Raw genomic sequence first — 26437 nt, forward strand, 5'->3', positions numbered from 1 at the left:
ATTTTTGATGAACATATTGTTCATCAATAAATCTACGAAGTTTGGAGAAAGTTCAGTAGATCCATTCACTGCTATGAGAGTAACATAGCATCGAGCATAGCAGATGCAGTTTTAGGTCGCATGTAGATATTTTTTCATGAACTTCTCTAGTGGTACAATTTGCACTTCCAAGGGTAATGATTCTAACCAATGGCACCTTTGTCAGGATATGCGCATGCAAACAGTGGTAGGCGCCTAATCGTACATCACTGCCAGTGGCGGTATCAAGTGCAGTGTTCACGCCAGGAAAATAATTATTTAGTGACGATTTGTACAAATCCCAGTATGATGTGGATAACTCCGACTTGTTGCGTTAAACCTTTAACGTAAGATTATACCTCTTAATGAGTAGAGTACGCCAGCATTTTAAATTCTTCCAGTAATTATATTAAGCACTGAAAAATAAATTCTAGTTGCCTCTGGAAGCTGTTAGACAGACAACCTGCAACTACGAACCAGGTGATTAGTAATAAACACACGTAATTTGCCAGGCCGTTTATATACACCGCAGCATGCAGGGGAACCGCGATCTGCGCCAACAAAATTTAGAAGGTTCGTCAAAGATATTTTCTGAGCATTATGGTACAAGACAAGTGTGGACCTCAGCGGCTCGTTACAGAAAAATTGAGTATCGTTTGATTGCTTACCCCCCCATTTATCTTTGTATCCACGCTTGACGCTACACTGAAAACATCTGCACTGCAGTGCAAATGTCGAAGGCATGCACTGTAGATCTTGTTCCATTCACTCACGATACCTGCGGTTGACTGCAACGGTTCACTTCACTTACTGTATACTTCGCAAGCCACCTTGCGGTGCGTGGCGGAGGGTACTTTGTGTACCAATGCCGCGTCCCCCTATTCTTGTTCCAGTCGCGAATGGTTCGCGGGAAGATTGATTGCTGCAAAATCTCTGTGTGGGATCGACTCTCTCTAATTTTATCTTCATGTTCATTTCGCGAGATGTATGTACGAGGAATTTTAACTGTAGACCTGATGCAGAAAGCCTCTCATGCAGCGTCTGCTACCGGTGTTCGCTGAGAACCTCCGTGAACCTGTCGCGCTTACTAAATGAAACTGTAACGAAATGTGCTGCTCTTCTTTGGATCTTTTCTGTTTCCTCTGTTAATCCTTCCCTGTTTCCCTGTGGAGTGCAGTGTGTTGACAGTTGTAGTACTAGTGGTTATAGGAATTGCAAAACAATGAAGTGCAGTGAAAATTAGAACTTCCTATTTAATACAAAAAATAATTTTAGCATTTCCAGCCATATTAACAACGATATTCAGTTAAATGCAGATAGTTAAGTCGTTTGGAGTATCCCAGTGTACTGCAGTTCCCCTTAGACTTGATATCAGAGTTGGGCATCCTACAGCGAAACCTGTGCACATATCCTACGTCTGGGGCATTAGACACAATTTTTTTGAGAGTAAATAACTTGGCAACAGAGTTTAAACCATTATGTGACCTCCTTCAGCAGGTGTTCAGTTCAATTCAATCTCTTTATTCATCCGTTAACAATATACGTTGTATGGATGTAGTCGACAAGAAATGATCCATTCTACATACAACATTTACAAATGAACTTTTTAGAAGCATACAGACATGCATACTTTGATACAACCCTCCCCTCCCCAAAGTGCTTTGTTCACACTCAATACACATAAAAGGATCAAATTACTACAGAGTAATGCAGTGCAAAGTAAGCTGACTGACTGAAATACGAAAACTAATCGACAAAGCCTAACAGACTCAAATATGCAATTGTTAAGCGTTTGTTCAAGAATGGTGGTACTGTGAGGTTTTCAACTCCCGGCCAATTCCATTGCTAACAAGTCTTTCTAAAATCCTAGAGAAACTAATGTTCAAGACAATCATGTATTATCTTAATAAACATAACATCCTTAATAAAAATCAATTTGGATTCCAGAAGAATATTTCAACTGAACACGAATTTTCTCATTTGTAAACCGACTCCTCGAATCTGTAAACAATAAAATGTCACCAGTTGGAATCTTTTGTGAGCTGTCTAATGTTCGACTGTGTAAATCACAAAATTCTGTTTATGAAGGCTGAGAGCTATGGCTTATACTGTAAAGTAGGAAGTGGCTCAAATCAAATCTAGATTAGAGAAGGCAGAAGGTAGTACTGAACAATTCTGAAATGGCACATGCCTCCTCTGATGGGTCAAAGTGAAATGTGGAGCATCACAGGGCTCGGTGCTTAATCTAGAGAACTGTGTGACCACTATACTCAAAGAAATTCTAGATTGGTTCACTTCTAATGGTCTGTCCATCAATCTCAACAAGACTGAATTCATGCAGTTTCAAACAGCAAACAAAAATCTGAAAAACACTGAAAGAAAATGTCGTGATGATGGAATATTGAGAGCTGAGTCTTCCAGGTCTTGGGATTACACATTGACAACACCCTAACCTAGTCAATTCACATCACTAGCCTATGGAAAAGGCTATATTCAGGAGCATTTGCCACTCACTCAATTTCATCTGTTTGTGACTTGGAAACAATCAAAACTGCATACTTTGGATATTTCCATTCACTTACGACATTTGTCATCATGTTTTGGGGAATCCAGTCATGAGCAAATAAAGTCTTTATTGCACAGAAGAGAGTCATCAGAGTTATGGAGAGATATGAATTAGAATGTAAGCCTTGTGGCTTTTGGGACCACACAGCCCAAGAAATTAGTATAAGATTAGGAAAGCCGTTTAGTTCAACAGAATGTCTAATTACTACATCTAGGAAGTATAATGACCAGAATATACGACATTTCCTTAAATATCTGTGTAAAGAAACTTGGGAAGACATCTATGAATGTAAAAGTACAAATGATAAAAGTTCAACAAATTCCTAAATAGTTTTAGCTATTCCTATTTTAAGAATTACAAAAAGATTTTAATTAAAGTCATAAAAGAAGCAAAAAGAATGGCAAATAGTTCCTTCATAGCAAATGAAAGCCATATGGGACATTGTAAGGCATGAAACAGGAGTAAAATGAAGAGTATACCATAATATCAAACTGAATGATAACACTTCTGTAATATCTGATCCCTAGCAGATAGCAAATAATTTTAACTCATATTTCTCTGAGGCAGCTGAGATTCTGGTGAAGCAAAACTTTCAATACGCTGTCACTGCAAATCAGATTAAAACTATCCCAAGTAACAAGTCACTCTTCCTATACCCAACAGATGAACAGGATGTGCTAAAAACAATAGGGGAGCTAAAATCGAAATTTTCTTCTGGTACTGACAACATACCACACCAAATCATTAAAAAATGTGCACCCTTAGTAGTTAGGCCCATGGTAGACATATGCAATAGTTCACTTTCTCAGGGAATCTTCCCAGAAAGGTTAAAAATCGCTAAAGTGAAACCATTGTACACAAAGGGTGAAAAAACAGATATAACAAATTATAGGCCAGTCTCTCTACTATCTGTTTTTTTCTAACACAATTGAAAAAAATCTTTTATAAAAGACTCATAGATTTCATAGAAAAAAATAAACCTTTCTCAGCTACACAGCATGGTTTCCGAAAAAGTAAATCCACTGAGACAGCTATTATCAATTTCTTAAATGAAGCTTTAAATGCATTAGATAAAAAAGAACACATGGCAGCAATATTCCTAGATCTTTCAAAAGCATTTGACATCATTAACGATGGTCTACTGCTTAGAAATTAGAAAATGTTGGTGTCAGAGGCCCAGCCTATGAGTGGGTAAAGTCATATCTACAAAACAGACACCAAATAGTTGAAGTCTTGTACAAAGAAGGAAAAAATTTAACTTCCTATCAATCAGAAAAACAGTGTGTTAAATACGGTGTGCTGCAGGGTTCCGTATTGGGACCAATCTTGTTCTTGCTGTTTGTAAAGGATCTGCCCTAACTATAAGTACATTAAAAATGCCAGTGATACAAATATACTTATCAAAGGAAAGATCCCAGAAGAGCTTCAAAATGAAATAAAAAAGAGCACTTCACATGTATCAGAATGGTTCGCAATGAACAACTTAATAATGAACACACATAAAACAAACACTATGCATCTACACACAGTGCAGAATAAACAGCCTTTAACTGCAACCATAGAACTGTTAGGCAAAAGACTTGAAATTGTAAATAGCACCAAATTTTTGGGAGTTTGGATCCAAGATGACCTAAGATGGCAGAAACACACACAAAGCCTATGTAGCAAATTAAATACCATTTGTTATAGTATAAAAATTCTTGCTGGATGCACATCAATGCAAGCCATAAAAAATGTGTACTATGCCCAAGCAGAATCACTACTAAGATATGGTTTAATTTGCTGGGGAAATTCACCACTCAGCAAAAGCTGTTTTATTGCACAAAAAAGAATTATAAGAGCCATGGAAGGCTCAGCACCTCAATCTTCATGAAAACCCTCATTTAAAAAGCTTCATATTCTTCCATTACCATGCCTATATATCCTAGAAACAATAATGTTTATAAGGAAAATCATAGATGAAAATAGCAAGATTGCTCCAAAAAACCAAAATATCCATTCATACAACACAAGGAATAATCAAGACTCACATATGCAGTTTTCACATACAACACTAAAACAAAAAGGACCCTTGCAAGCAGGAAAAAAACTGTATAACAAACTACCTAAAAAAATTAAGGCAATAACTGGCATGCATAAATTCAAAACTGCAGTGAGTGACTACTTGCTACAGAATTGCTACTATAGTGTTGATGAATTTTTATCTACAATGTAAATATGTGAAAAATTTAAATATGTTATGCAATTAAGACCAAAATAAGAAATCTGTACATGTAGATTTATCTGTGTATTATATGTGGTCTATTACATACATGTATGTGTCTGTATAATCAAGGCCGAAAGTATGAAATGTGTGTGTGTAAAATTTATTTGTGTATTTGTGAAATGTTATTCCCATATGTTAGAGTTATATTGCTATAGACTGAAAACCATACAACAGTTTTTCTGTTAAACTTTATTGCAAATTATTTGACTTATCCTACATCATTATGTACCCCTGTACAGTGTATGGTTCACAGGACCAATAAATATACAATACAATACATATCTGGTAAGGATCCCAGACTGATGAGCAATATCAAAACAGGGGTCACATTAGCGTTTTGTAAGTTATCTCCTTTTTTAATGGAATACATTTCCTGAGGATTCCCTGATGAATCTGTCTGGCACTTGCCTTACCTGTGATTAATTTTGTGTGGTTTTTCCACTTTAAATTGTTCCATATGCGTATCCCATATTTTAAGGAAGTAAGTCTATGTACTGTATATGTGGTGCATTACATTTATGTTGAGGGTCAGTTACTGCTCCCTGCAGCAAGTGTTGATACTCTACTGGTCTTCGTTTCAAGGTTCAAGGGCATACAGCCTGCAAATGTCCAGAATAGGTTGAGTTAAACCTATCTGGCCAACCTGTCTATAGTGAAGGCACTTAGAATTTGATCAGTTGCATGATGCGGAACATTTGCAAACTTGGATCCCAAAAAGTGAGCAAAGCCAACACAAAAACATCTGTTCTGAGTCATGGATAGAATGTCCATCCCCATTGACTGAGTGTGTGCGTGTGTGTGTGTGTGTGTGTGTGTGTGTGTGTGTGTGTGTGTGTGTGTGTGTGTGTTGTGAACAGATGGTGTCTGGAATTCCCGGTAACTGCTGCATCATGTTGTTTACCCATGGTGTCACTGTCTTGTATCTCTGTGAGTGCTCAGTGTCATTCAACAACTTGTTGCTGTGACAAACAAGTTAAGAACTGCTACCAGTGTAAGCTTTGGCTACCACAATAACAATGTTGCCAATGGTGTCCAAATGAAAAAAATCTATCTGCAATTTGTAATCTGCCTTCCCACATAACATATTCATGCAAAATCATTGCATCCTGTTTAGGTGGGGGTAGCTTATTTAATCACAAAGTCCAAAGTGTATCATATCATGTGTATGTTGGATTTATTAGTTCATGTAAATGTCTCCAAAACTGTGATGGTGTTCTACTGCCCAGATTTTCTACGTACACCACTGTTTTCTTGTTTTCGGTTAGGTGTTTGAGCAAGGTGGCTTTGTTGTATCAAATTTGTTGGTGGTAGGAGGTGATTGTATCTCAGTGCTTATGAGATTAGAGGCTCGTAGTGTGGAAAACATCGAAGTGTCATCCATTAAGTCACAGCTGGAAAGGAAGTTGTTCAGATGGAGAACACCTTCTCACAGGAATTTAATGGAAAATATATCCATCAGAATCTAGTTTCGTCAATCTGAGGGCTTTCGTGGATGATTTTACATGGCATAGAAGGAACGCCAAAATTTTCTCATGTAACCCAACTGTGTTCTACATGGATTCGACCGGATTGCTTCCAGCATGGAAGGGCAAAAATGATGTGGGGGGCTGCTGTGCAGTTTTGAATTAGCTAGGAATATAGACCCAAACACATGCACAATGTTCTGTACTTGGAGAACTTGATCAGAATCATTTGTAAAGTCAGTTAGGGGAATTGACTATGTTGCAATTTTTATAGTTATTCCATGTGACCATGATTATGTGCTGATGGTGAAAGTTTGTCACTTTCTGATTTCACTGTATACACTGTCCGTTCAGCATTGCTCAAAACATGTTGAAGGCCACTAAGAAAGCCCCCACACTGGTAAAATGGTCCAAGTAGTTTGGATAACAGTTGTTCATTGGAACAAGCCATTATCTCTGTAAAATACACTGTAGTATATCTCAGATGTCATCAAAAATGATTTGCTTACTTGTCACATGTCACCCCTGTAGAAACTGTAAGTAGATTGATACTCAGAATAACACTCATGTGGGTGTAGAGGGATGTTACAGTATTTGACTGAGTAGATCACTGAACACATGAACAAAGTGTTAACACAAGTAGGTTGCAAAGAACTAACTGTACTCATGCTACTCTATGAAGACAAAACACACTTCAAAGAACTGGTCACTCAGAGATAGTTGCACGCAGTCTATTGCTCTTTGGGTGTGAAGTCCCCACTTCCACATTACTAAATGGCTAAAACAGTTCCTGGTGCTCGGTCCCAGGTACAGGTTGTGTGTCTGATGGCTTCCAGGGCCAGCAACAATTTGATTTCAAATATTTCATATAATTATTGACCAGATTTAAAAATTTAAAATTCTGTCATAATATATTCATTTCCCTCTACATTGATGCACTAATGATATTTCTTTTCAGTAATTAAAATCAGTTTTAATTGAATTGTGATTTACGTAATCACAATAAAAGGTAGAAAAATTATGCCCATACAGACTCAAGCTCCTCATGTAGGATTCAGAGTGGGTTTTACATTGTATTGTGACAGTATTACACAAACTTCTATCTGGCATAAAGGAAGGAGTTGAGAATTCCTGTAGATTCAAAAGAAATAGACCTAATTAGTTACCTCTTTTATAAACTATCTTATTACTTAGTTTTGATGGCTGAAGCTTTCTGTTATGTGCATGACAAGAAGCTGTATTCATTCCACCAGGCCTTTGTTCTTATGGTACATAGTTAACTATTGTTCTATGATAAATATAAAAGTAATTCTTCATTATGGATATATAAAATATATTGCATGAATGAATGAACTGAAAGAGCACTGCTGGGGCAAATATATTTTGGAAAATTGGAATACTCAATAGGAAAAACATAAACCACTTACAATCCACTGTTCCTTCTTGTCAATATGTTGTGTAACAGAGTGGTTTTCTCCTACCATCATATATTCTGATGTTGTGCTAATTGTTAAGATTATTTGAGTTGAGAAAATAGCGGCTGTTGACAACAATAAATTTCGTGAAATCTTCTCGGGTGATCAGCCGAGTAAAGGCGTCGTCTTCTCGCAACGTTTCGAAGGGTTTCGTACCCATCATCTTCAAGCGAAGATGATGGGTACGAAACCCTTCGAAACGTTGCGAGAAGACGACGCCTTTACTCGGCTGATCACCCGAGAAGATTTCACGAATGGAATACGCCGAGAAAGTCTCAAATCACATTTAACAATAAATTTATGAAGCAGTCTTCACAAAATTTTATTAACAAAAAGTCAAAGGCAAAGTTTAATGAGGGATACTTTGTAGTCATTATCCCAAAATTATTGAAACCATTCTAATATGTGTTGTAGCCATCGCTGAGACCATGAATGCTATTTACAAAAGAAACATTCAAAGGTGCCTCATGTAAATTATGAACTATGCTGTTATTGCAAGTATGATAAAAATCAGAAAACTGATGCTTTATCTCATTTCATTTCAGCTATTCATCAATAATGAATTTGTTGACTCAGCATCTGGAAAGAAGTTCCCCGTCATAAACCCTTCTACAGGTGAAAAGATTGCTGATGTTGCAGAAGGTGACAAGGTAAGCATTTAAAAAAAGTATTTCTTAAGGTTCACATGTTAATGTGAGTAATATGCAGTGCAACACTGCACACTGTGAGGCTATAAAGATTAGAGACGTTTGTAAGTTGCTAATATCTTTTTGGTGTGACCAAATTTTAGTACTAGTCCTGGACAAAGTCAGAACAATTAGGGGAATTAACTGTACTTAGCTTTATGATGTTGAAGTTTTGATGATAACCTCCCAGGCTTCTCCTTCTTCCTGTGCAGGCTTGTAAAAATAGGTTCTGGCAGCACGTTTATGTTTGGCCTTTTTCCTTTAAATAAATAGTCTTGGCCATGATGTCATTTTTTTTACCATACGGTTTAATTCCAGATTCTGATACACTTTCACAGTTGGTTAGCATATTCACATATATTAGTGATAACAATTGTTTACAGAGTGATCCATGACAGACATCAGCTTCCTAGAATTCCTGACAACCAAGTGAGTTATCTGCATCCATTTTTAAGACAGTTTAATACCATTATAAAGCCAGAAAAATATTAAAACACAGGTTGAGAATACCACTTACAGTCATTTTGGTAATTATTTATGAAAATATGCTGTTCTGTATCGTATTGACAATGGTATATTTAATTTGATCTGGGCATATTTTTCACTGTGATTGTCAAACAGGTGTTTCACAGTTTTTATTTTTTCTGCAAATGGGTTACATCTGCCTTAAGTTCTGTATCAGGACCTACAAATAATGAAAATAATTTTGGTGTGAACAGTTTTGTGAATTGACTATGCTTTTGAATTCAAAATTATGATGTAATTTTCATATTTCAAATTTGGCTATTTTCTATCTTGGGTAGAACTGACAAAAACTAGGAAGTGTTTCAGTGTCTCTGTCTCCAAAGTTCTTGGATGAGACACAGAGTTCCAAAAAGTAATTTAATTAATTATTTAACATATTTGCACAATTTGTAAATATTGTCTTTTGGTTTGTTATTGAAATTAAAATAGCTATTTCTATTATGTTAAAGGCCAGGAGTTTGTTTACAAGCAATATGCATTTTGTCTGTTTCAAAATCTAAGTTCTCTCAATAACTGAGTAGTTGCGAATTTCGTTTTAAGACTGCCCTGAAGATAATTTTCGATAAGCTGCAAAATCCATATCGCATTTCTTCTATACAGATATTATAGGGTGCCTACAGGTATTATCTGTTGAAGTATTGTATGAACAGTTTGAACACATTAAGTGGTAAGGCCTGCATCTCCTGAACTTCAAAAGATGAACTAGACAGCTTTAATGAATCTACTGATACCATATCCATAATGTTAATGTTCCTCCCACATTGGTAGGATAGCTCTTTTCCTTTAACTCAATTCACTCAAGACGAGGGGAGTATTTTAAAGGAAAAATATAACTAAAGATGACCTGTACAGTCCAAAATGCAATGTACTAAAGTAAAACATGAGTGCCTGTGACTAAAAATGGTGTTCATGGCACTCTCTGTGTAAGGTAACTGGTGATTTTAACAATAAAGTAATATTTTCAAAACACCATTCATATTGGCACTTAAACTTAAAGCTGATCTTGTGACTTGATGGTTGATTTGAACACCATGGCGAGTTAACAGACATGGTCTCAGTGAATTTGGTATGCCTATGTCTTCGTCTGATCTTTGAACTGACTTACCCAGGCAGTATGGGGGGGACTATGGATCTCTTAAGTCAGGTGCAGATCAAGAGGGTGATGAGAAGGAGAAGGCATCAAGACATTTCACTACAAGCACTCATATTTTTAACTGTATCAATTTAGAAATTTTTTGTCTAATTTTGTGAGAATGTAGTAGCAAGAAAACTAATGAGTTTCAAAAATGGCAACGAATTCTGGAAAACTAAATGCTCTGATTAACACTAATACTTTCCACTTGATTTGTAATAGACTTCCTTCTAGTCTTACAGCTTTTTATCCTGGTAGATATTCAGGCATCAGCTTTCTCTTATATCTATAGGCACAATTCATAAACAAGAGTCACAGAAAGGCTCAAATAAACTGGTATATTAAATAAAAATTCCAGATTGAGACACAAGGTCATTCTTTCTTCTTCATAAAGCACAAGTTTGCAACAAGTTTCAAGTTGCAAGTATTCAAAGAATCAGCAAAAAATCAATTCAGTGATAAAATTAAGTCCCTACATTAAGATGACAGTGAGGAGTAGTATTATGGCCATCCCTTAGAAACTAGGTATACAACAATGTGTGTTACTCACACAAAGTAGGAAAACGTTGTCATACAATTAAAGAACCACACCTTCTTGCTGTGGTCCAATGAATGTTTCTTGAGGTAGGGAGAGAAATACCACCATTTTAAGCTGAAGCCTTCAACATGCCAAACTATTTCCAGAGTCATGCTGAAACTCATATATTACACACAATAATCAACATTTGGATGAATACCGTTGTGTAAATGGACACCAATTTTACCATATTCAGTGCCAAAGAGCCAGTGGCTGATAATCTCACAGTGTTATTCGTAAAGAGTTGTCTTAAGTAACCATGACGCAGTTTTCTATTTCTCAAGAAGGCGACTAATTTAAAACTCCAAATTAAATTTATGGTTTATGGCAAATATTTATGAAAGCTGTTAAGAGATTATCAGAATCCCTTAAAACTGATATAATAAAGAGGGTTTAAGGTATGTGTTTCTCACACTAATCTTTTCATTCTAGTTCCATGTCACAGTCCATCACAACTCAGACAGCGCTTATTCAAACTGCCTGGTCAACCACAGTATGATGCATAACATATATGTTGACTCATATTTACTTGTCACTCTATTGTTGCTTAAGTGGATAAAATAACACAGAAAATAACTGCTACTAATTGTTCATATATATATATCAGGATTGTTTAAATCAGCTTGTAAGAAGAAATTTTTTTGCAGATTGATATAGACAGAGCAGTTGCTGCAGCAAAAGCTGCTTTTAACAGAAAATCTGAATGGAGACAAATGGATGCCTCAGCACGAGCAAAGCTCATGAATAAGGTAACTATACACAAGACATTTTTGGTGTTCATGGACTTCTATTGCCTGTAGTATAATACAACTACAAAATATATCTGTCCACTTTGATTCAAAGGATAAAATGCTACTCACCTTACCCAGGAGACGCTCAGTCAAAGAGAGGTACAATGAACAGACTGCTATACATTGTGGCTTTCAGCCAAAGGGCCTTCTTCTGAAATAAAACACACACACACACACACACACACACACACACACACACACACACACACACACACACATATGCACAACTCAACTCACATAGGACTACTGGTCCCTGGTCACTGAGTCTGGCCACAGTGGCCAAAGTGCCTGTCTGTGACTCAACATCTCTATATGGTCAGTAGCAACCTATCCTTTTCATATAATGTTGAAATTCCATTCTGGATTTTCATGCACAAGCTGCAACATGCTCACACATAGAATAGTGAGCCAAAAAATATAGAATAAACATCTTTCATTCAAGAGCTACAACATGCTCACACATAGAATAGTGAGCCAGAAAATGTAGAATAAATGTCTTATATTTCTGTCTATGATGACAAAATTGATAGGTCCTTAGACTACAGGTTTCAGTCAGTGATGATCAACTTCAAATCTACAGCAAAACATGGGAAAAAACAGATACAACTAGTGGACTGTGTACATAGTAAAACAATAAAATTGGCCATAATGAAAAGTATTATTGAAGTACATGTGGAAAACACGCACTTCAAATGTAACAGGGAATGCCTGTTTTAAAATGTATAACAAGGGAAATTGGTTAACTGTTAATTTCTAGTAAATATTGTAGTGTTGTATTTATTGACATTATTCTTAAAAAAGTGTAAAAAGAATTTCTGTAAACCACTATACATTATATTTTTGCAATTTTAGCTATAGACTTTTATTGTTCAAGTGTCAGACTGTCTTCCACGAATGCTTCAATGGTGTACTAACATTTCTCTATTAAAATATTTTGGAGTAAACTTTTCAGCGAACCAAGTTCCATTGTTAATATGTTTCTTCCTTTTAATTTGTTATATATTTTTAGCCCCATGTACAGTGGTGTCTGAGCATAAAGCTTTAAGTAATGTGAAGGAAATTTGAAGTTTTCCTTGTGACGAGTACCATAGCTATGCTTAAAACGGAACTTTTCAAGATTATGTTGATTATTATACACAAAAATCAAAATTTCAAAAATGTACAATGAAGTAATTGTTAGTATTTTTAATTTCTTGAACGATGGGCAACATGACTCATTTTTGTGGGCAGCACATGTTTCTACTGATTTTCCTCTGAAGAATTAGTAGCCTTGTACTACTTCTAGAGTTTCCCCAGAAAATTATCCCATACCGAATAACAGATTCAAAATAACTGTGGTAGACTGTCTTTCTTGTGTCCATGTGAGTAGCACCACATAAAATAAACATTGCAAAAGCTAGGGAATTTAGTTTATTTGCCAGGAAGTCTATATGTCTTCCAGATTAAACTTTTATCAAGGTTTAGGCCCAAGAATTTCACATGGCTCACTTCTGTCATCATTTGATTATTATGGGCTATTTGTACAGGACATATTACTGACAATTTAGAGGCAAATTGCATTATCTGGGTCTTAGCTTTAGTCTTGAGCTTTAGTCCATTTTTATGGATCCAGGATTCCAGTTTCCACAGAACATTTTCTATACTATCTGGAATCTTTCCTATTGTATCATTTTCTATCAGGACTGATTTATCATCTGCGTACAAGACTGAATAAGCATCAATACTTAATGATAAATCATTTGTATACAACAAGAACAGGTACGGACCCAGTATTGAACCCTGTGGAACTCCTTGGGAAATTGTTTTCCATTCGGAGTGGTAGTTAACTGAATTTGATGTTAAAATAACTCTTTGTTTCCTTTCTATCAGATAAGAGTTGAACCACTGTAATGCAGTATCTTCGATCCCATAGCTCTTCAGTTTGTGAAGTAATAATGAGTGGTTCACCGAGTCAAAGGCTTTTGTTAGTATATTCCTGAGACTTTTGTACCCTGGTCTAGTGATGTGCTTATTTTTTCTGTAAATTCTCTGATGGCATTTATGGTGCCTTTTCCTCTTTGAAAATCAAACCGATTTTTAAATAATAATATCATTTACTGTAAGGAAATTTTCTAGTTATTTTGTCACAAGTTTTTAAAAATATTTTAGAAAAAACAGGAAGGAGAGAGATAGGCCACTAGTTTCCCATATCATCTGGTGATCCCTTTTTAAAAATGGCTTAATCTCTGCATATTTTAGGACATCTGGGAAAGACACATGTTCAAAGGACTGGTTTACAATAATATTCAGTGGGTATGAAATAATATGGCATGCTGCCTTGATTACCATGGAAAGTATTCCATCCCATCCAGCTGATTTTTCTTTTTGTACTGATAATATTGTGTCTTCCACATCTCTCTGAGTGATTTTTCTGAATATTTTAAAACAAATGTTCTGTATGTCATCTCTGTGCCTGGAAATCATATTGTCCCGATGGGCTGTCATGTCTACTTGACATTTGAACATGATTTACAATGATATCAGCCTGAAACCTAATTTGAGAAATTTATTGGCTCTCATCTCTGATTTCTCAACAGGCTATACTGCGTTTGTTTTATTTCTTTGTTTGTTTATGAATATAATGTTTGCCAATTTTTTGCTGCCAATATCACTTTTTGGATATAGTCTTATAGCACTTAATGTAATTTACAAAATTAGGGATTCTATTTAATTTGAGCTCATTGTGCAGCTGTCTTTTTCTGGCACTTGAAATTTTTATGTCTGGTGTAATCCAATTTCATTTATTCCTGACTCTCTTTTGATAAGATTTTGAGGGGGAAATGTTTCATTGAATATATCCGCAAAACAATTTAGAGATTTATCAACATTTTTGTTGCTTGAATCACAGTGGTCTAAAGGCCAGCTTATAGCACTTAATGTATCACAAAACAACTCCAAATTTTCTTTCCTAAAATTCCTTCTTATATAAGATTCAGATTTTAGTTTCTCTGTTTTGGGTGGGCTCTATAAACAAAACTGAGTTATTAGATATCCCTAGATCTAGGCAAAAATTCCTTGCATCATCAAACTGATAATTTGTAATAATATTATCTATGCAGGTTGCTGAGTGGAAGTTTTCTCTAGTGCACATAATAAAGTATAAGTTGAAACTAGATTTTTGGATTAAATTGTGAAATTTTTCAGTGTCACTTCTTTCAATTAATGTATTTAAGTTGTTTATTACACATAAAAGAAAATCAACATAAATGTCCCCCAAGAAAATCAATTCACCTACATGACACATGAGTGGTTGCAACTAGGCTTTAGAAGAAATTAACAGCTACCAATATTTAGGAGTTAAATTTTTCAGTTCATAGTCTTCACAGGCATATGGCAGTCCAGTATCTGCCATTAAAAATGTTGCAGAGTAGTGGCTAAATGATGAAGCTTTTTATACACTAGAGAAATTTCATACAAACTGTAAAGACGATCTTATTTAGTGACTCTCTTCTCTGTGAGAATATTAAAGTCCTACAGTTCTGATTTTCCAATTTTTTTAACCAACATATTGTAGTTGATATTCTTTGTATAAAGTGTCTATGTATTTTCTATGTAAAAAATGTTAAAAGATGGAATAAAATGATTTAATTTGATTTGACCACACAACAGCATTGTAAACAATACTGTAATCTTACTCATATTTGTCAATTATGTAATTGTGCAAAATGCAATAAAAAGAAGAATACGGAAGATAAAGTCTACAGTGGGCTAACCAAATGTATAAATCATTGCAATGATAAAATGCAATACATTAAAAACATCACTAAAGTAAAATTTAGATTGTTAAAAAGGAAATGCTTAAGTGACAATATGTAGTTCTGAGATATTCTTGTGGTGATTTTACATAAAAATAATGACATATATAAGAACAAGCTTATCGAGTTAACAGATTAATATACTTTTATGTGTATCTTTTGATGCTGCCGCTATGGTTTCATTATGATACAACACATTTTAAAACAGGTATCCTTCATCATATTTTAAGAACGTTTTCTACATGTATGTCAGTAACACTTTTCATTATGGCCAATTTTAGTGTTTTAAGATGTGGACAGCACACTAGTTCTATTCATATAAAATAAAGTAACTATTTCCCATGTTTTATTGCAGATCACGAGATGGTCATTGCTGACTAAAACCAGTAGTTTATGGACTGAACAATTTTGTGATCAGAAATGGAAACAAAAGAAATTTATTCTAAAGAGATCATTGTGGGTGGCATTAAAAGGGAACAAACCTGTCTTCTTATAGTTGTTGTCAGTAGCGATTATGCACACACACAAAAGTATGGAACTGCACAAATAGGTTTAAAACAATTTTAAAAAATTGTATTACAGATTAATCATACAAAGCATGTAAACTTGTAAATAACAAGGAAATGAAAACCTTTTAACGTAAAATTACTGACTTACTAATTTAGTCAAAAGAAAATATACTTAAAAATTATAAAATTACAAAGACACGGAATGGCTGGCGAGATGTTACCTCGAATATGAAATTCCAACGTTATTGGTATTGTGCTAATATTTAAAAGTGAAAGGAATAATTCTAGGTTTTTGAATTATTAGGTTCTTCCTTATGGAGGAAAGCGGGATTGGTTGCCTAAGCTTAGGAAGGAATGGTAGGTCATTCAGAGTCCCCTCGCCCATTTGCTGCAAGGGCGAGGGGAAAAACAATGAGGAAGATAGTTAGGGTTCAGAGCAAGTAGGAGAGCAGATTAATGGAACTCACACAAACTTCATTGTTTCATGTGGAGATATGTGTACAACAAGATAATTTGGAAAATATTTCGAGTAGATTTCCCCACCATGTTATAGTTCTGGGTGGAGATTTTAATTTGCCGGATATAGACTGGGAGACTCAAACATTCATAACGGGTGGCAGGGATAAAGAATCGAGTGAAATTTTTTTAAGTGCTTTATCTGAAAACTACCTTGAGCAGTTAAACAGAGAACTGACTCGTGGCGATAACATATTAGCCCTTCTGGTGACAAACAGACCCGAACTATTTGAAACAGTTAACGCAGAACAGGGAATCAGCGATCATAAAGCCAAAGCCTTGCAGACAAACAAAAATTACACAAAGAGAAATGTAGTGTGAGGAGGGCTATGCATAGGCATTCAATGAATTCGAAAGTAAAGTTCTATGTACTGACTTGGCAGAAAATCCTAAGAAATTTTGGTCTTATCAAAGCGGTAGGTGGATCAAAACAAAATGTCCAGACACTCTGTGACCAAAATGGTACTGAAACAGAGAATGACAGACTAAAGACCGAAATACTAAATATCTTTTTCCAAAGCTGTTTCACAGAGGAAGACTGCACTGTAATTCCTTCTCTAGATTGTCACACAGATGACAAAATGGTATATATAGAAATAGACGATAGAGGGATAGAGAAACAATTAAAATCACTCAAAAGAGGAAAGGCTGCTGGACCTGATAGGATACCAGTTCAATTTTACACAGAGTACGTGAAGAAACTTGCCCCCCTTCTTGCAGCGGTGTACCGTAGGTCTCTAGAAGAGCGTAGTGTTCCAAATGATTGGAAAAGGGCACAGGTCATCCCCATTTTCAAGAAGAGACGTCGAACAGATGTGCGGAACTATAGACCTATATCTCTAATGTGGATCAGTTGTAGAATTTTGGAACACGTATTATGTTCGAGTATAATGACTTTTCTGGAGATTACAAATCTACTCTGTAGGAATCAGCATGGGTTTCAAAATGACGGTCGTGTGAAACCCAACTCGCGCTATTCGTCCACGAGACTCAGAGGGCCATAGACACGGGTTCACAGGTAGATGCCGTTTTTCTTGACTTCTGCAAGGCGTTTCATACAGTTCTCCACAGTCGTTTAATGAACAAAGTAAGGGCATATGGACTATCAGACCAATTGTGTGATTGGATTGAAGAGTTCCTAGATAACAGAACGCAGCATGTCATTCTCAATGGAGAGAAGTCTTCCGAAGTAAGAGTGATTTCAGGTGTGCCGCAGGGGAGTGTCATAGGACCGTTACTATTCACAATATACATAAATGACCTTGTGGATGACATCGGAAGTTCACTGAGGCTTTTTGCAGATGATGCTGTGGTGTATCAAGAGCTTGTAATAATGGAAAATTGTACTGAAATGCAGGAGGATCTGCAGCGAATTGACGCATGGTGCAGGGAATGGCAATTGAATCTCAATGTAGACAAGTGTAAAGTGCTGCGAATGCACAGAAAGATAGATCCCTCATCATTTAGCTACAAAATAGCAGGTCAGCAACTGGAAGCAGTTAATTCCATAAATTATCTGGGAGTAGGCATTAGGAGTGATTTAAAATGGAATGATCATATATAGTTGATCGTCAGTAAAGCAGATGCCATACTAGATTCATTGGAAGAATCCTAAGGAAATGCAATCCGAAAACAACGGAAGTAGGTTACAGTATGCTTGTTCGCCCACTGCTTGAATACTGCTCAGCAGTGTGGGATCTGTACCAGATAGGGTTGATAGAAGAGATAGAGAAGATCCAACGGAGAGCAGCGTGAGCTTCGCTACAGGATCATTTAGCAATCGCGAAAGCGTTACGGAGATGATAGATAAACTCCAGTGGAAGACTCTGCAGGAGAGATGCTCAGTAGCTCGGTACAGGCTTTTGTTAATGTTTCAAGAACATACCTTCACCGAAAAGTCAAGCAGTATATTGCTCCCTCCTACGTATATCTCGCGAAGAGACCATGAGGATAAAATCAGAGAGATTAGAGCCCACACAGAAGCATACCAACAATCATTCTTTCCACGAACAATACGAGACTGGAATAGAAGGGAGAACCGATAGAGGTACTCAGGGTACCCACCACCACACACCGTCAGGTGGCTTGTGGATTATGGATGTAGATGTAGATGTAGGAGATATGTGTACATGATGCAACAGCATACAGCAAACTGCTAATGTCAAAGGTACTCTCACTGCAGGAGGGTCAACCTCCGGCAAAGAATCTTATTATCTTGCACTTGCATCGTCAGTGATGAGGTCCCCATTGGAGCCCCATCTCCACACCTCCAGGAGAGCGGAACACTCGGGAGGATGTTGTTGGAAGTCGTAGCTGCTGGCATCACCTTTGTGAAGGTGCTAATGACCAACAGCGCTGAGGCTGACTGTTATGCAGAGCACGATTGTGTTGTTTCTTGGCAAGAGAGACGAGAAAGACTGTGATGCTCTGATCTTCACTCCATCTCTATGCAAGTGATATTGGCAGAGGTAGGGGTGGCTGTATTTGGATTGTTGGCCTGTGTCGGGATTGCAAAGCTTTGGCAGTGGAATGCTGGACTGTGGAAGTGACAGGGTAGTGGATGCAAAGACATCAGGCTCTCCTTACATGCTTAGATGCAGTTGTTGTGTCTTAGGAGCTGTCATGATGAGGAACCCATCGGTCAATGATCCTAATGTAATCATGGCTAGTTCAGTGCCAGTGGGATAGCTTTTATGCACAGTTTCATGTCAAATACCTCTGCCTTTAACTGGCTCACACAAATCCTGAGGGGCAGGGGCAGTCACACACATGGAGGAAGCATGTGCACTGCCAGAAAAGTTCATCATACTGATTCGTGTCTGTGGTGGAACAGGCAGTGCATACTGTTTTGGCAATATGTGTATGCCCGTTGCCGACACTGCTGTCTCGTTCATGTGGGTCAAGCAGCAAGATGTGCACGGACTACTGTCCAGCCAATGCAGCTGTATATAAAGTGGTAAACTCTGCAACTACTTTGCATATGGATTGCTGATGCCAAATCTGGAGAGAGATGAGAGTGACAGAAAAATTAGAACCAAGTATCAGTGACCAGAAAGGGCCATGGAAATTTTTCATACTGGCCAAGGTCTATGATGCATGTGACAGTTCTGCAAACTCAAATAGGAGATTCACTTGTGATGCATAGCTGTAGGCCAGGTAGTAAGCTCAGCAGGAGGGTACTCCTTGGAGCTGACGCTCGCTTTGGAGCTGTTGTCAGTCAGAAAGAATTGGCTTGTTGAGTTATTTAGCAGCACATAGAATCTATTATTGTCTTACTGTCACTTATAGCTAGGGAAAAACTAGTTTGGCCCACATGTGCCTGAACTGCGGCTGCATTTTTGTGTGCTGCAATATGGATTGCATGTTGCATTCGGGTGGTTGCATGGTGTGGAGCAGATTTGTGTCCGGTCGCCAGAGCGAGCATGGAATTGTTACAGTCACAATCACTTTTGCCCACTTGTGTCCAGGATATTATTGTTTGCTGTGGGTGCAATTGTCATGGCTTGCCAAAGGTCAGCAGCCTCATGGTGTGAGTTAGTGGCATCACTCTCATGAGTGTATGGAACTTCTCTGATCACGTCAGCTGCTAGTGGCTGTTCGCAGAATATTGCGCTAGGAATATACTGGTGGTGGTCACTGTTGTCTGGAACGTTCAGTGGCAGCTGCTGCCTAAGAGCACAATAGCACTTGAACATCCTAACTTCCAACACCTTGCGGATTTAATGGTTATTTTTCTTTGAATGCTGTTAAAGGTAACATAGTAACATAGGTGCTGTAATCTGAAACATATGGCACTCAAATCTAATGCACTACTGCTCCTCTAGACTCTGAAATTTGTCCTCAGGGTCACAAGCACACCTTCGTTGTGCACTTTTCAAGTAGCTTTTGCGCATGTGCAACTCATGTGCTGTAGTTGCCTTACAGGCCAAATACATACAAATTTGATAAATAACATGCACAGGTCATGATGTGCACAGCTAGCACTTACCACTCAACTAGAAATTTACGTCAGTGCCACCAGGTGGTAGCACACTGTGGCAGACTTTTATTCCCGTTCGCTTGGCATAAATCCTGCTGGATGATAGTACACTCCTCAGATATTCTAATTCACTCACTATATACTGTATTAAAATTAGATAAGACATCAGTATATCTCAGAGTTGTACTGACAGTAAAACTATTGTGGGTTTCTGAATGAGTCGTAATATGTTAAGTTACGAATTTTATCATACAGTAATCCAATTGAGGCGCTGAGAATCGTAACGGATTAAAGCACATCACCATCGATTGTGAGATTGTAGCATGTATTCATGCTTCTGAAATCTGTTGATCTTAAGGTGAGTCAAGTTTATCTGTACTGCAGGCCCACGTTGTATATAAGAAAATTCATAAAAAGCTGTATCACTGGTTTCTCTGATGATCACTTAAATTTGGCATTGACTGTAGTGTGCTTTAAACCCTTAATGTTCCCAGCACCTCATTTGTATTCTAGTCAAATGACCATGTTCATTGACATTACTACTTGAGTTTAATCATTTCCACAAATGGCACGTAGTATTTGGAGTTGGTTGTTCATTATGCGAGAATCAGCTTTCATGTGCAGTGTAACACGAACTTGTTGAATCTATTTTATATGCTAACAGAAAAATAAAGCTGTAAGGATGGGTTGTGAGGCATGCTTGGGTAGCTCAGTCAGTAGAGCACTTGCCCATGAAAGCCAAAGGTCCCCAGTTCGAGTCTCAGTCTGGCACACAGCTTTAATATCCCAAGAAGTTTCATATCAGCACACACTCCGCTGCGTTCGAGTCTCGGTCCGGCACACAGCTTTAATCTCCCAAGAAGTTTCATATCAGCACACACTCCGCTGCAGAGTAAAAATCTCATTCTGGGATAAGAAAAATAAATTACCAGGAAAAGTTAGCCACAAAGAAAGTAGAGCCTCCAAGAACAGATCCTTTGACTGAGAGAGTGACAAATTAAAATAAGTGTGACAACAAGCAAACATTTAAAAAGGGAAGTGTACAGACGGCACAAGTTGAGTGGATGCAGCATAAGAATATCTGATTTTCTGCCTGGAGTAAATTTGTTAGGGATCTTGTACATTTGTCCAAAACAAAAATGGAAAAGCACAAAAACACCCACTTGTACAAAAATGCAAAATGGAGAGTTGTGAAAGCTTACACATTATTTCATTATTGCCCTAAACTGTACTTAATTACATGCCTCTTGAAAATTTTTGGGTACAGACTCAGAATGAATATCCCAATTTAGTAAGGAGGGTGGCGGACATGTTATTAGGCTTCAATCAACTTATTTGTGTGGTCAGTATTTCCCACAAAGCCATTAGTCAAGATGAAACATTGGTCTCAACTGCAGTAGGAAGAGGATCTGTGAGTTGCTGTTTAAAATACCCAATCAAGACTGGAAAACATGACACTAAATTTGAAAATGTCAGAAAACTTAGAATTTTGAACCATGTGCATTTTTACTCTTGTTTATTTTCTTTATGGAGGACTAGTTCGATTAAAACATTTTTAAATTGGCATTTAAATGTTGACTGTTGTCCTGTTGTCATTTGTATGTTATGATATTTCAAATATTAAAATGTTCTAAATGAATCAAAAGCAATATTGTTGGAAACAGTGAAGCTTTAACTAACAAATTTGAAAAAAAAAAGAAAAAAAAAAAGAACCACATTTGTGTGCCCTGTAATTAATCTTCTCTTGTTTTCCAATATGGCAGCATAATTATTTTAAGATATTACCTGAAGCTGACTCATCCTACATTACAATAAACACTCTGTGTATATAATGTAATCAAATGGGATGAAATAAAAATTAATCAATTGTGCAATATGGAATAGTGATGTTCACAACTGTAAGAACTTCATTACTGTTTGTATTCTGTTGCAGTTAGCTGACCTAATAGAAAGAGATGCACAGCAGCTTGGGAATTTACTAACAGCAGAGGGAGGTAAGCTTTATTATGGCGCCTGCTATGAGGCTGTTCATACTGCAAACACGCTGCGCTACTTCTCTGGATGGTGTGACAAAATCACTGGGAAAACAATTCCTGCTGGTAAGTTTGTCATATTAATTTAAATAATGCTTTATCAAATAATGGAGAATCCAGGATGAAATGTAGCAAGCCAGTGCAATCTGGAATCTTCACACCAACACCAGCTTTTCTGAATTGTGCAGGTGGGAACTCTCCCTGCAATATGTCCTACATTCCCGTAATCCTACTGCGTCAACCTTTGTTAAGTCATTGTCCTTATCCATCTAGCCCCTTCCCTCTCCCCATTCCAGCATTACACAGCTCTCTATTCCACCAATGCGTCCCACAGACTTTTTACTTCTCTCCTATTCTGCTACCCCCCCCCCCCCCCTCCCCGTTCCTCCGACACTCCTGATTGATTGCACCTAGCTGCATAACGTGTCTCCACCTCTCCCCCTCTATTCTTCCACAAGCAGCTCTTTATACCATCCCCCACCCACTACACTGATATCCCTCCCAATCCAAGCCTTCTCCTTAGCCCTATCCAGTTGCTTCTCCCACCATGCACCACTACTTGCAGTCTGGCCTCAACAGCCAGAGACCATGGTCATGCATGTGTGAGCTGTGTGTGCATGAATATGTGTGTGTGTGTGTGTGTGTGTGTGTGTGTGTGTGTGTGTGTGTGTGTGTGTGCTGTCTACTTCTGACAAAAGTCTTGTTGACCAAAAGCTCACTTTCCGAGAGTCTTTTTATTGTGCCTATCGGCAGTTCAGCATCCCTGCTAAATGGTAAATAATGCTTTAAGAATAAAGAGTGAAATTGTGATTTACCCCAAAGTGGAAATAGTAGCTTCATGATGCTCCTCACAATTATAGGTAGTCATTTTCATGAAAACAGAAGAGAAAGACAGAGCCTATCTGGGAAACATATTGACACAATATATCCAATAATTTGGAATATAAATTAACTATCAAAAATAGTTCTTACTGTAACATAACAAAAGAAATGAAAGTTCTGAGTGATCACTCTTAATCTAATGTTACATCATAGTTAGTGGAACAAAAGAAGATAATTGTGAGTTACTGCAGCTGTACATCTGTTTTAACAGTGCTGTGATGGATTATGGATTTATTCCAGAATAAGATTTTCACTCTGGGAAACATATTGACACAATATATCCAATAATTTGGAACATAAATTAACTATCAAAAATAGTTCTTACTGTAACATAACAAAAGAAATGAAAGTTCTGAGTGATCACTCTTAATCTAATGTTACATCATAGTTAGTGGAACAAAAGAAGATAATTGTGAGTTACTGCAGCTGTACATCTGTTTTAACAGTGCTGTGATGGATTATGGATTTATTCCAGAATAAGATTTTCACTCTGCAGCGGAGTGAAACTTCCTGGCAGATTAAAACTGTGTGTTGGACCGAGACTCAAACTCGGGACCCTTGCCTTTCGCGGGCAAGTGCTCTACCAACTGAGCTACCCAACCACGACTTACGCCCCATCCTCACAGCTTTACCTCTGCCAGAACCTCGTCTCCTACCTTCCAAACTTTACAGAAGCTCTCCTGCGAATCTTGCAGAACTAGTACTCCTGAAAGAAAGGATATTGTGAAGACATGGATTAGCCACAGCCTAGGGGATGTTTCCAGAATGAGATTTTCACTCTGCAGCGGAGTGTGCGCTGATATGAAACTTCCTGGCAGATTAAAACTGTGTGCCGGACCGAGACTCGAACTCGGGACCTTTGCCTTTCGTGGGCAAGTGCTCTATGGATTTATTACTTAAAATATATTAGGAAGGGTGTGTTGAAAATCCAAGTATATAAAAAAAGAGATACCTCCCTTAAATACTGAGGAGTGTACTATGATACTGCCCTGGAATCAGATTAAACAGCAAATACTCACCCAGTTGTCACAGTGTCTGTGGAGGTATCTTGTGGAATACCAAGATAAGTGTGCTTTTGTAACTGGGGCAAGTATGACATGACCCAAAAATCTTGTGTATTATGAATGAGTTTGAGTTGCTTGTATTTTACTTTCAAGCCATACATTGGCTAAGTGGTTGTTAGCTGCCAAAGAAAAATTAAATAAATAAAAGCAGCATACACATGGTATGATTCAGGAGCACAAATGATTAAGGAGATAGTGACTGGCAAAAATTAGAACAGTAGCACACGTAATGTAAGTGCTTTATGTAAGTTAAAAGTAAGCATATTTTTTTGTGTATGTGAATGTTATTTCCATATTTTTTTTACATGTTTCAAGATGGTGCCGTCTTGAAGATGTAAGTTATGACTTATATCTGTAAGTTTATGGTTGATTGCAGATGGTCCATTCTTTACATATACACGAAAGGAACCAATTGGTGTAGTGGGGCAAATTGTCCCATGGAACTTTCCACTGACACTGACAGCACTGAAATGGGGCCCTGCACTTGCCACTGGATGTACAATTGTATTAAAGCCTGCAGAGCAGACTCCTCTCTGCATATTGTATTTGGCTGCTCTTACAAAAGAGGTAATTCATTTATTATATGGGTCACACTACAACTAAAGTTTACTGTAAAATTATGCTTTCAATAAATAATGTGTTTCTAGGCTGGATTTCCTAATGGTGTTATTAATGTCGTACCTGGTTATGGACCCACTGCTGGAGCAGCTGTTTCTTCTCACCCAGACATAGCTAAAGTTGCTTTCACAGGTTCTACACAGGTAAGAACATCAATAAATTCAGATCCACAATGACTTTGAGTGTTTAAATGCATTAATACACTGAGGTGGCAAATCATGGGATGGCAACATGCACATATACAGATGGCCGTAGTGTCACATATGCAAGGTATAAAAGGGCAATGCATTGGTAGAGCTGTCATTTGTACTCAGCTGCTTCATGTGAAAAGGTGTCCTTTGTGATTATGGCCACACAACTGGAATTAACAGATTTGCTTGCAGAATAGTAGTTGCACCTAGACAAATGGGTCAGCCCATTTCGGAAATCATTAGGAAATTCAATTTTCTGAGATTAGCAGTGTCAAAAGCATGCTAAGAATATCAACTTTCTGGCATTTACCTCTCACCACAGACAATGCTGTGGCTGATGGCCTTCACTTAACAACAGAGAGCAGCAGCATTTGCATAGAGTTGTCAGTGCTAAAAGATAAGTAACATCGTGTAAAATAACTGCAGAAGTCAATGTGAAATGTATGATGAACGTGTCCACTCGGACAGTGCAGTGAAATTTGGCATTAATGGGCTATGGCAGCAGGTGACTGATGTGAGTGCCTTTGCTAACAGCATGACATCGCCTGAAGCGCCTTGAGCTCTTAACTGAATCGATTGGACTCTAGATGACTGGAAAACCGTGGCCTGGTCAGATGAGTCCTCATTTCAGTTGATAAGAGCTGATGGCAGGGTTTGAGTGTGGCACAGACCCGATGAAGCCATGAACTCATGTTGTCAACAAGGTACTGGGCAAGCTGTTGGTAGCTCTATAATGAAGTGGGCTATGTTTAAATGGAAGGGACTGGGTCCTCTGGTCCAACTGAATTGATCATTGACTGGAAATAGTTATGTTTGCCTACTTAGAGAATAATTGGCAGCCATTCATGGACTTCATGTTCTCAAATAATGACGAAATTTTTATGAAAGTCAGTGTGTCATATCACCAGGCCACAACTGTTCACGAAAGGTTTAAAGAACTTTCTGGACAATTCAAGCAAATCATTTGACAACCCAGATTGCCTGACATGGGGCAGTTGGTGTGCAAAATCCTGCACAAGCAAACCTTCCTTAATTATGCACGGCTATAGAAGCAGCATGGCTCAAAATTACTGCAGGGGACTTCCAATGACTTGTTGAGTCCATGCCACATTGAGCTGCTGCACTGCGTCGGGCAAAAGGTCCTCAGAAAAGATCAGGGAGGCTACTCAACTCAAACTTGAAAAAGAAATTCCCTGAGAATTCCAGGTGGGGAACACAGTGTTATCACAAGGATTTCCTGATAAATTAACAGTGAACGAAGAAGGGAGGGGGGGGGGGGGGGGGGGGAGCATCTTGCAATAACTTTTTAACTGTTCTTTTCTCTCAGCTGAGATATGCTAGCTATAAGCAGT

At 37.6% G+C, this 26437-nt stretch overlaps 1 protein-coding gene across 1 annotated transcript in view; it reads left to right on the forward strand.

Moving 5' to 3' along the window:
- Positions 1–26437, forward strand: part of LOC124778217 (aldehyde dehydrogenase-like) — a 99922-nt gene that overhangs the window by 48601 nt on the left and 24884 nt on the right. Inside the window, exons 3-7 of the mRNA XM_047253629.1 lie at positions 8334–8438; positions 11356–11457; positions 22231–22396; positions 24653–24843; positions 24924–25037. Coding sequence (XP_047109585.1) covers positions 8334–8438; positions 11356–11457; positions 22231–22396; positions 24653–24843; positions 24924–25037 — 678 coding nt within the window. The remainder of the gene's footprint in view (positions 1–8333; positions 8439–11355; positions 11458–22230; positions 22397–24652; positions 24844–24923; positions 25038–26437) is intronic.

This window comes from Schistocerca piceifrons, chromosome 1 (assembly GCF_021461385.2).
Source record: "Schistocerca piceifrons isolate TAMUIC-IGC-003096 chromosome 1, iqSchPice1.1, whole genome shotgun sequence".
Lineage (NCBI taxonomy): Eukaryota > Metazoa > Arthropoda > Insecta > Orthoptera > Acrididae > Schistocerca > Schistocerca piceifrons.